Source organism: Vanacampus margaritifer, chromosome 11 (assembly GCF_051991255.1).
Source record: "Vanacampus margaritifer isolate UIUO_Vmar chromosome 11, RoL_Vmar_1.0, whole genome shotgun sequence".
Classification (NCBI taxonomy): Eukaryota; Metazoa; Chordata; class Actinopteri; order Syngnathiformes; family Syngnathidae; genus Vanacampus; species Vanacampus margaritifer.
Window position 1 is genome coordinate 11,145,891 of NC_135442.1, and position 12,035 is coordinate 11,157,925.

At 37.2% G+C, this 12,035-nt stretch overlaps 1 protein-coding gene across 2 annotated transcripts; it reads right to left on the bottom strand.

The window, feature by feature from the left end:
* Positions 1 to 1,772: 1,772 nt before the first annotated feature.
* arsh (arylsulfatase H) lies at positions 1,773 to 11,604 on the bottom strand. 2 transcript variants are annotated; one of them, XM_077580751.1, is made up of 11 exons: positions 11,534 to 11,604; positions 10,540 to 10,689; positions 10,338 to 10,459; positions 10,151 to 10,273; positions 9,671 to 9,873; positions 8,106 to 8,326; positions 7,827 to 7,963; positions 6,856 to 6,993; positions 6,412 to 6,571; positions 6,224 to 6,345; positions 1,773 to 4,726 (listed from the first exon to the last, which is right to left on the bottom strand). In XM_077580751.1, the coding sequence occupies exons 1-11, from the start codon at positions 11,584 to 11,586 to the stop codon at positions 4,359 to 4,361; spliced, it is 1,797 nt and encodes a 598-aa protein (XP_077436877.1). In that variant the 5' UTR covers positions 11,587 to 11,604; the 3' UTR covers positions 1,773 to 4,358. The 2 variants fall into 2 exon arrangements, with proteins under 2 accessions (XP_077436877.1, XP_077436878.1); XM_077580752.1 differs by having other exon boundaries at positions 10,540 to 10,675; positions 11,534 to 11,567.
* Between the last annotated feature and the right edge of the window lie 431 nt (positions 11,605 to 12,035).

Genomic DNA, 12,035 nt, shown 5'->3' on the forward strand with positions numbered 1-12,035 from the left:
AAAAAAATAAAAAGGGGGTGTAAATTAAAGATATAAAACAATATATAAAAAGCGATAGAAATCAATTCAACATAATAAATAAGGAAAATCGATTTAACATGGAAAAAAATGCTACTAAATAATGTAATTGAAATTGAAAAAAAATCTAGTTTAAAAACACAAAATTAAACAAAATAAAATATTAACAGAAATATAATTAAACATAATAACACAATACTTTGTGATAAAATGTAAAAAATACAAAATATGATTTGTCAAAAATATCTTTTGGAATTGTGGCCAAAAAGTCCAGCCTTGGTTTCATTAAAACATAACTTTTTTGTTTTTACAGTATTTCATTGTAAGATAAAGCTTCCTCCACCCTACACGAGACATGAGCAGCTGTTGTCAGTAAACTAGAATTTACCAGAAATGTCTTCAGATTCTTGCTGTCAGTCTCTTGGCAGCCTCCCTGACCACTTTTATTCTCATCTTTCATCACTTTTGGAGACCTCCAGTTCTTGCTACTGTTACTATTATGCTCTATTTACTCAACCTTGTCTTCACTCTGTTCCATGGCATAGTTTTCTTTTGACTGATCGCTTTGAACAATGAGATCCCTCTGATGCCATGGAAGCTCTCTTGTGGATTTGTGTTCTTAAATGTAACTATACGCAGATGTCAGGGACAGCGTACTACTCGAACGATAAACATGTCATTTGACATGAGGTTGAATGTGATTTGCTAATTCTTGAGTTATGAGGGGTGTGTACACTTGTGCAATCATATCCACTCTAGAAGATTTGTATATGTATTTGTATTATTTTTCACAAAAATTTGGCATTTGAGCAAGGGTGAGTAGATTTTTCATATCCAAACAAGCCTCAAGATGTTTTAAAAAAAAATCCATTATTTAAAGCTTTATGAACTCAACAGAATTCAATACGGTCTCATTCTGGCAAACACCTCCTTAATCATTAAGTAAGTAAGCCAGATAGTATTCATATATTTTTTGTATTGCACTTGAACTAAGCACACAAGGTAATAATACTCGATAGGTGCACATCAAGTGTCGGTTGTGGGCTGTTTCCCTCAGGCCGCATCTCGCATCTCCTCACATCCCCGATGCAGAGCAGCTATTTCAAGCCGCCCTTTAACATTCCGCTTTTCTCTCCAGATCTGTGTTTGTGTGTGTGTCAAAGCGGGTGTTGCAGAAATGCTTTATGGCTTCTCCTGCAACATTGACCTTTGCGGAAAGCGGCCCAACATGATATACGGTGCGTGTGCAGAGACATGTGCGTCCATGTTGTGATGTGACGGTGACATGATGAACGGCCGGCAACATTCGATCCCACCAGCCATCATTAACTTTGATGCCCAGGCGAATGTTATTAGGTACGCTCGGCTGCGTGATTTACTTCTCGCGGATAGAACAGAGGAGCTACTGTAATGAACTTCAAGTGGATTGGAGGCACGTCTCTCTGCTGTGGGGGCCGAGGAGTAAATACTACGCGAGGAACTGCAACGATTACTGTAATGATGTACGTGACGTTTCCCGACTCACTTGCAGATGCGAGCTGAATATCCGCAGGAGTGGCGGAGGAGGAAGAGGAGGAGAAGATGAAGAGAGCAGTTTGAGGAGACGGAGGAGAAGGAGATAGGGGATGGGAAGGAGAGCAATTATTGGCTTCTGCCGCAGCCAACTCTGATGTTTTGACAGTCAGCCACTGCTGGAGGGAGACGGGCCAAGTGCTGATGATGATGAATGATGACACTGAGGCTGGAGAGGTTCACACAGTCTTTACAGTCTTTTATTGGTGAAGATACAGTATATGGAGAGCCACAGGGTATCCTGACAGGCCCACTGGGACTATATCCAGCTTTTGACTTCGGGAAAGAGTCCGAACTAAAAGCAAATTTCAATGCTGACATAAGCCAAAACAAGGTGAGAGGAGGAGTAAATGCTTAAATTAATTCAGAAGGCTGCATTAAAAAAAAAATATCACAAACCTTCATACTTCATTAGGCTATATTAAAAAGAAATCACACACAATTCAAATCACATAGCAAATATTACAAGTATACATTGCTTCGATTCTTTTTCTGGTCACTGTCCACTTGTTGCTAGGCAGAATTCACGGTGACAGATAGCGATAAAGCCAGTCCCATTGACCTTTGATTTTCAGTGTGGTGACATAAACTCTTAATTAGGGTGATTTAAAAAAAAATATCCACATGCCTGGCATGCCCAATAAGCATCTGCATGGTCCGGTACATCTGTTACTCGGCAGAATTTGCCGTGACAAATTGTTTGCGTAGGCAAATAAATACAAGTTTATAAGAAACAAGATGTCTTTTGTTGTTGTTTTCAAATCTGTCTTTCGGAAATCATACAGACAACATACAACCTGAAATTAAATCTAGGAAACAGCAGCCTAAAAGAACACAACTGCTCAGATTCGTTAGCCAGGTCACTTGTTGCTAGGGAGAATTCATTAAGAACAATCATTACGTTGATTAAAAAAAAAGTGCACAAGTATGTCACACCCAATCGAAGAGTCGAATAGTTTGTTCCCCACAAGCCAATGCAAATCTATTGTAGTCCAGCCACACCTAAGAGAATGACTGAAAGATGTTTTCTGTTGTTTTTATTTTCACTTGAAATGTGTCTGTTCAATATCACACAAACAATATAAATCCTTCAATTAGTCATAAAATGTCTCAACTGAAATAAATATCTAGCAAACATAGAAACAGAGCAAAATAATGTAAAGGTACCAAAATTAATTGATTAATCACAAGTTAACTAATCGATTATCAAATTAATCAACAACTATTTGGATCAATTTATCATTTAGAGCTGTTGTTTAACATAAAATGGTACAAATCCAAATACAAAATACAAATTTTCAGTCTTCTAACAGTAAATATTGTCTGATTTATGTAGTCCTTGATGGAAGCAGACTTGAGCGATTTTTTTATTGTACAACTTAACAGTAGTCATCTTTTGTGTTTAATCAAAACAAAACAATTGCAAACAATTTGCTTTCACTTTGGACAACATCGATCAACATTGTGCCTTTTTCTGACACGTTATGGACCAAACCGGTAATTGAATTATAATCAGTTTGTGGAAGAAATAATAGTCAGTTTAATCTGTTATGAAAATAATCATTATTTGCATCCGTATTGTGTATAACGTGCAGTTGAAATGTAGTTGAACCTTAAGTAGACTCAGAAATGGAAAGTACATCATAGTATGGTAGCCCTTCATATTTATCAGAAGTATTTCTTAGTTTCAAAATCTTGTGGAATATTACTTAAAAGTTATTCATTTGGTTTTATTTTATCACAACCCCCCCCCCGAAAATAAAAATAATTAACAAACACTTAAGAATGGCCTAGATTTGATAGCCAGGTCACTTGTTGCTGGGCAGAATAAAAAAAATAATAAAATGGGGGAAAAAAGTGCACACACATCTGCTAAGTCAAATTGACGTTGTCATGGTCCCATCCACTTGTTGCTAGGCAGAATTCAGGGAGCCAAATTGTTGGCTCACGTGAGACTGGCAGACACTTGGTGCAAGTTACCTTCATTTAAATCAATAGTGAGAAAAGTCTGCCTTAACCAAAAATAAACAAAATAGAGTGTTTATATTATTATTACTTGTGTGTATTGTTTATGTGCAATTTGGGCTTCTTTAAAATGTTCCATCAGTGTGAACACAGCCTTATGTGTCACTTGAAATGTACATAGACACAAAATACAAGCGAAAGACAAAACTAGAACATTATGTACATGTACTGCTCTCGCAATCATCGCAAAGCAGTCACAGGAAAAAAAGACAACTGGTAGAGAAAATGATGATGAACATGTATGTCGGTTACTAAGGCGACCTTGCGCCGAACACCCTTGAAAATAATCGGCGTTCTTGCCGTTGAGACGATAATGCCGGTAATGCACGTTGCAAATTGTGCCTGGGAGAGCCCTGACGAGGAAAACACAACCTTACTGTCAATTTTTGTGCCCTTTGAATGGAGCTTCCTGAATCAGGCTGGGCTTGATTGCCTTCAAACTTAACATGGATCTCACACAGCCTGGAATGACCTTCTGCCATGGACATCATGTGAGATTTAAACTCAAAATCAATAAGAGTCATCCTTACATTTTGAAAGGAGTGAGAATTGAGGACTAGATTGAATAAGGCCAAAATCTACTATGCAACCATATATTGTTTTAGTGTAATTAGTAATGCAGAGTCAAGTATCCCAATTGAGGCTTGTGCTGTAGCTGATAACCCAAACACAGTCTCACTCTGCCCTCTACAGGCAAACAGTGTAAATTACAACCATCTTCCTGTTGTAATCGAACTGCAACCTTATTTTTCTACTACCTTGTGGTCTTCTTTGCAGCCGCAGAATGGGAATTTTCCGCAGCACGGCTGAAGCCAGGGTCTCCACAGAACTTTCTCCCAGGTAAGCTGCTCCGGCTGTTTGTCCGCCAAGGAGCGCCGATGCCTGTCCGCCGCTTCGGCTGCCCGACGGAGGACTTCCGCGTAGCGCGGCTCCGTGTCGGGACCCAGCGGGTGCAACTCGGAGGGGTCTCGAAAAAGATCGTAGAGTAGCGGCGGGTCGTGCTGCGTCACGTGGCTTCCGTAGCAGGAGCAGAGCTGTCTGTTATAGCAACCCACAGCTCCCGGCGGGGAAAAATTTGGGGTGACGAAGTGCACCTTGAAGACGGAGTCACCTGGGGAAAATCACAGACAATCTCAATGCTGATTAAGAGTGGTGCAAAAATATTGATAACGCCGTATATCGCATTATCTGTCACAGTAAAGTATCAACGACATCAACCTCATTTTGATATTGGCCAGGAAATACTCACACAGTGCAGCATCGATAAACAATTGATAGGGTGGGTCAAATTATCGACACCTTGCATATTTTGCATTACAGTGAATTTGCGGCTACAATTTGCTGCAAATAGCTTTAACATAGTTCCTTACACAAACAGTATTAAGTATTTTTTTAAATCACCTTTAACATTGAAACACATAACATGTTAGGGAATATAGGAAAATTGTATATTAGTAGTCTAGGCTGCATTCAAACGTACTTTCACTTCTAACTTTTTATTGGGCTCATGGTGTATTCAAGGTCCACCAATTAAATGGGACACCTCAAATGCATATGAACAACTATCAATGAAATAAACCTAACAACAACACCAAGATTTGACCAGTTGCCACTGAAATAATACTTTCATAATTTTCAACAGCCTTGAGACTTGCAATAAATTACGGAAGCACAGAACTGCCAATGTGGAGTAAACATTTTTGTCTGGCAAATACATTTACCTGATACAGTCAAACGTATTTGCAAATACTTTTAAACTAATTTAAATACTGTACGTTCGAAAATATTTTCAGGGCCCGACCGATATGCATTTTTTTTAGGCTGATGCTATTACTGATTTTTGGCACAAAAAAAATACTGATTACAGATTAATCTGCCGATTATTAAAAAAATATACATATATATATATATATATATATACTTAACACATAAATTGTGTTCCCACAGTATTTGTGTGTGAATATTTGTTGTTTGAAGGAAAAACACATTGAATGGGATCTTCCCTTCGCTTTTAGCACTAGCGCTAGGCTAGCGATGTTTTAAAAACAAAGCATGTTTTGTATTTAAATATACAGTGGATGTCATTCTTATTGCCGTGTGTTTAGTTTTACAGTTAACTCCAACTGGGGTGTCATTAGACAGCTTAAAGGACACTTAGGAACAGCAGAATAAGCAGAATAACATACGCTACACACTTGCTAGTTGCTAATAATACACAAGCAAAATGGTGCGTTCAAGGTACTTTCACAGCGTCGGAAACTTCGGATTTATTGGATAATAACGTCGGCCATTTGGCCCAATTGGCCGATGTTTGAAGGGCAATAATCGGTTGATCACAATCTGTGTCCGATTAGTCGGTCGGGCCCTATTCAAATGTATTTGCAAATACGTTTAATTAAATAAATATATATAACGCCAAGGGGTTTGTGCATGTGAAAGTCAATACCCCATGGCATTATGGGTAAAAAAACAAAAAACATGCAGTGCAGTGCAGACATAATATAGCCATAAAAATTACGAATAAACAATGGTTTTATATGTTGTTATAATGTAGGCCAAATGCTAAAAAAAATTAAAATAAAATAAAAAATGCTTGGTGGTAACTTACTGTCTGGTGGGTGCCAGCGTGCCACATGTAGGTGGCTGCCACAATAATGGAACATAAACTCATGATCCGATCGATCCACCTTCCCCTCCAACAGCGGCATGAGGTTGTGACCATCTAAGCGTCTTGAATTAAAACTCACATTACAACAGTGCACTATGTCAAAATTAGGGTAAAAAGCTCAGCAAGACCTGTCCGGTTGTGCGTCTCCAGCCAGATGTTTCAGCGTGGGGTAGAGATCCATGAGGCTGGTGGGTTCATCCACCACTCTCCCAGCTGCCAATCTGCCCGGCCAGCGGAAGATACCAGGGACCCTGATGCCGCCTTCCCAGCCCCCCATGCCTTTCCCACCTTGACGAGAGAAAAATTAGGAGACGTTAAACTTAAGGTTATGTTGTTGTTGTTTTTTTAAACTGAGTGGTTTGGTGTGTTTTTTCTTGTACTAACTGTAAAACTTTTTTTTTGCTGAACCATCACTTTTCACATGAATACAATGAACTTGTATGACCATTTAAAATGAGAAAATTTTATCTACCATAATAAAATCTTGTTAAAAAAAAAAAATACAAAGCAAAAGAAAATAGGAGCCTTACGTTATATATATAGTGGATGTAAAGGGGTAATGTGCTAAATACCTCGATAAATTCCGTTCCATCCACCCATCTGTCCAAACAGAGGATGCGAAGACTCGATGTGTCCTCCGTGGTCTGAGGTGAAGTACATCAGAGTGTCGTTGGCCAGGCCCAACGAATCCACCGTCTTCGTTAGCTCACCTCCAAAAACATAGCAGTCGTCACTATTTATCACATTCTAAAAAGAGAATTGTTGAACCAATTTAAGATTATAAATTGAATTGTTGACCAAAACAAAGTGAATTTTGACAAATCCAAAGTGAATATATATCAATTTAATCAATTAGAGTTAATTAAATTAAATAAATTCCCATTTGATTGACTTAATTCAAGTGAATATATTAAGTTAAATGAACACAATTTAATTTGAATTTAATTAGTTAATTAATTCATTTAAATTTAATTAATTAAAACTCAATTTAAATTAAATATATTAAATGTAATTACTTAAGTTAAATGAACACAATTTAGTTTGAATTTAATTAGTTAATTAATTCATTTAAATTTAATTAATTAAAATTTAATTTAAATTAAATATATTAAATGTAATTACTTGTGTTCATTAAACTTAATATATTCACTTGAATTAAGTCAATCAAATGGGAATTTATTTAATTTAATTAAAGTTAATCCAATGTGAATACAGTATATAAAATTTTATGAACTCTAATTTATGAAATTTAATATCTTCACTTTGGATTAACTTAATCGTTTGTTACCAATTGAAGCATTTTTTTTTTTAAATTGGTCAACAATTCAATTTGTAATCTTAAATTCGTTCAACAATTCCCTTTTTAGAGTGCATGACTTGTGATGTACAGTGAAACCATTATGAGTGTTCCAGGATTCTCCAATTCATTATGATTTCACAATCACATTATTATTTAGGCATGTCTACCTTCATAAGTTTTGGTTCAACTCCAAATGTTGCAGTCTAATTCGGAGGTTCTTTTGTTTAATCGAGACTCGCTTACCCACGATCCAGTCCATCTCTTCCACATCGTCGCCGTAGCAACCGTGGCGGCTTCTGCCAGCGTAAGCCGGCGTGTGGAAAAGCGGCTGGTGGACGTGAGCCAGGGAGAAAAACAGAAGAAACAGATGATGAGCATTCCTGAAGAGAAGAAAAGCAGATACAACATCATTTGACAATACCACACCATAAACACAAAACTGCTTGTTTATTGTTCAGAAAAATGTGAACGATCGCAAATACTGTAAAAAAAGAAAAAAAAAGTTCTCTCTAGAGTTCCAACCTCTCGACAAAACGTTGCGCTTCAGTCAGCATCCTGTTGGGCAGCGTCTCCATTGTCATGGGCTGCTCCACCACCTCCTGGTCCCTCATGATGATGCAGTTCCACCTGGCCAGCAGTCCAAAGGCAGCGTACCACACCGCGATCGCCAGGAAGCTCAACAAGAGGAGCGCCGCCAAGAGCCACAAGTTGATGTCCACAAGGCCGCAAGCAGAAATACACACCTGTACGCAGACATCTGCATAACTTTGTTTTTCTCTGTTCCCCTTCCCAAACTATTGCTTGAAGTACAAAACAGAAGTCAAGCGAGTTGGTACTGTGCAATGGAACAAACGCTTTGAATCAATGGAGGACCAAAACTGCCAAAATTAAAAATAAATAAATGACTAAAAGTGAAACTAAAAATGGATAGAAAAAATATAATTCAAAAATTAAATACAAAAAAAAAATATATATATATATATATGTATATTAGGGGTGTGAATTGCCTAGTACCTGGCGATACCGATTAATCCCGATACAAATTATTGCGATTTTTTTTTTTTACTCAAATTTAGAAAATACTCATCAGTAAACTTGTACTTGTACACTGTAATATTTGTATGAAAATGTATTTATTTATCTGAAAATTCAGGCTTATAACTGAGCCACTGCATTTAACAAACAGGTTGCAGTCTGTTTCATGTTTGAACAGCACTGAAATAAAATATTAAGGCTTAACGTTCCATTAATATAACATTCTTCCATGCTTAATGTGTGAATCCCAACCCTAAGTAAGACTTTTTGTTGAATATTCCCATAAAAAAATTGATGTTTAAAAATCGATTCGGTCGCATATCGAATCGATTCGAGAATTGCGCGCTGTAATATCGCGATATATAACAACCCTAATATATATATATATATATATATATATATATTTATATATATATATATATATATATATATATATATATATATATTTATATATATATATATATATTTATATATATATAGTTATTTTTATTTATTTTTAGTATTTATACTTTGAATTATATTTTTTAGATTCGTTTTTATTTTCACTTTTAGTAATTTATGTATTCATTCACTTATATTATTTTTAACTCATTCACTGCCATTGACGGCTATAGACGTCAAAAATTCATTTGAACTATTTTTATTAGTTAAATTTTTTTTCCACTTTTGTTAACAAGAGTATGAAAACCTAGAAAAAAAATATTGTACATTTAGAACAGGTATAACATTTGTGATTAATCGTGAGTTAACTATTGAAGTTATGTAATTATTTACAATTAAAAAATGTAATCGCCTGACGCGATTTAAAAAATAAAGAGAAAAGATTATAAAAAAATTGGGGCTTCACTAGTTAACTGATTAATTACAAATTATATATCTTTTTTAAATGTACAATAAAAAAATTCTAGGTTTTCATACTCTTGTTAACAAAAGTGGGAAAAAATGTTCAACTAATAGAAATAGCTCAAACGAATTTTTGACATCTATAGCCGTCAATGGCAGTGAAGGAGTTAATTTAGGCAGTTTTGGTCCTCCATAGGAATCAGCCTTACCAGTGTGAAAAGACCAACGACAAGCAACACAGACATTTTTCGAAACGTGTGCTGCAGGTTGGCCATGATGTCGGAACCCATGTCCGGAGCGCAGTCTTTACAGAGGGTGAAAGGCAGGCCGTAGAAGAAGCTGAAGCCGTGCTGGTTGGGGTGGTGACAGTGATCCCCTCTTTGCTCACAGCTCATGCCAAGGTGCCATTTACCTGCATTGGATGTAGAGTGAGTTTACATGACAGCGATTTAGTAACAAGAAGAAAAAATGTCACCTGTAAATAAGAGGTCCTAGATTTAAAGACACTGAGTAACTAAATTTGTGAATACATTGAGAGTTATTCAAGTAAACGCTGTATCAGAGTAAAAGGATGCTAGTTGATAATAAACTGCTGTTTGAAGCATTACACTGATTGACCACTAGGGCTTGCTCACGGACCACAGTTTGTTGGAAGAGGAAGTAGGCACAATAAACAACCAAGCCCTCACCAACTAGGCCAGTGGTATATCCTTGCTGCTGCAGCCTCTTGGCAAAAGTGGTCTCCTCCGGTGGCAGCCCGCCCGAACCCCCCAGGAACAAGTTAACCCTTACCCTTCCTGACCCCGCCATCCCTGAAAAGAGCTGCATGTAAACAAACAAAGAGTGCAAGTGAAGTTCAAGTGTTCATTAAGAGACCTGAGCGGACAGCATAGCGCCCCGTCATGAAAGCTGCCCGGCTCGGCGTGCACAGCGATGCGGCTGCGATGTGCTGAGTCAGCTTCACCCCCTCGGAGGCCAGCTTATCAATATTGGGGGTCCTGTAAAGGCACATAAGGGAGGAAGCTGGTACCATGGACTCGTCCACAGGTGCGTGACTGTAACACCAATTTGGACTGACCTGATTGTGTCGTTACCGTAGCAACCCACATCGCCGATTCCCAAGTCATCCACCATCACAAGAACGAAGTTGGGTCTCCTGGCGCTCTCATTCGCTATGATGTCACTCGCTAGCAGCGGGATCAGGAAGAGAGGTGCTAGCAGGAAAGCGCTTAATGTGAAAGTGTAGAGACAGAGAAGTCAACATGAACTACACCAGCTCTCTCACACTCTTTTCTTATGTAGAGTTCAGCGACCTCTGAAAAATATATAAATTATTCTGGCCATGTTGTCTTTTTAACTTTTTGAGTTTTTCGTTAAAGCGTTATTTCCCGGCTCTACATAAGCATTTAACCTCTCAAAAAAGCTAACTGTTTGAGTGTGTGCATGTTCTAGCTCACTAGTAATGGGACATCATAAATTCCTACCTGTATGTTGTAGAAAGGATCATTTTAAACATGTGTGTAGCGTATGTTATTCTGCTAAGTTAGTTGCTAAACTAAACACGCGTAGTTAATACATGTGTTGCTAATTAGTTAAAAAAAATGTATGTTCATTTAAAAAAATAAAAATAATTCTATTGTGAACAAAGCAGCAAATGTCGCATATTTTGACTGTTATGACTTTACTACTGCGTTAGCGTAATTTAGACACGTTTCAATTTACGTACACACCCGGGTTACATCCACGCTTTACGAACGGCCAGTCATAAACCAATGAACATCTGTTTAGTATAATTCATATATATCAGCTTGTCTGCATCAATTTATGTTGTGGGCATGTGTGCCTTGTTTCCATGAGTCATACTAAAGCAAAAGTTTGTGCACGTGACAGGTGAAGCGACGTTCAATTTTGTAGAATTAAGGTGGACTTTGGTCATTTTCCTGGTTGCATTTATGATCAATAAGTGTGTTATTCTAATCGCAACGTCTGTGCCATCATAAAGAATACAAGAGCATATGCGACTCAATGCGCTTTTCCAAATTTTACTTGTATTTGTTAAAAAACAAACTTACCGCATGGCCGCAAAAGTTTGACAGATATCTATTCTCCTGCTTGCACTTAACATTGTCGTAAAGCACGGCCCTCTGCCGTAACCACAAAAGTGGGCGTGTGTCGTGCGCTGCCACTTTTCCTTTTGCATAATGGAAGTCATCATAAATACATTAAAAATGAAGTACAGTACAACCGAAAATGTAATTTCCTTCGGATGCTGGTTTAAACGGAAATTAAATACACATACAAGTAATTAAATGGAAAATAAAAATGAATGTTTATTCATTAAATTGTACCTTCAATAATTAAATTGTGAAATATGATTGATAATATATATATTACATATATATTATTGCTCTACATACCTTTTGACTTCTGGGAGATGTGGGCGTTCATGATAGTGCCACTGCATTTAAGAGGTTGCTGTTTGGAAGTGGCAATGATTGTTCACCGTTGATCACTGTATATTATTATAAAGAACACTGTAAAGTGTTTCTTTTTTCTCTCTTATGAGACAAACCC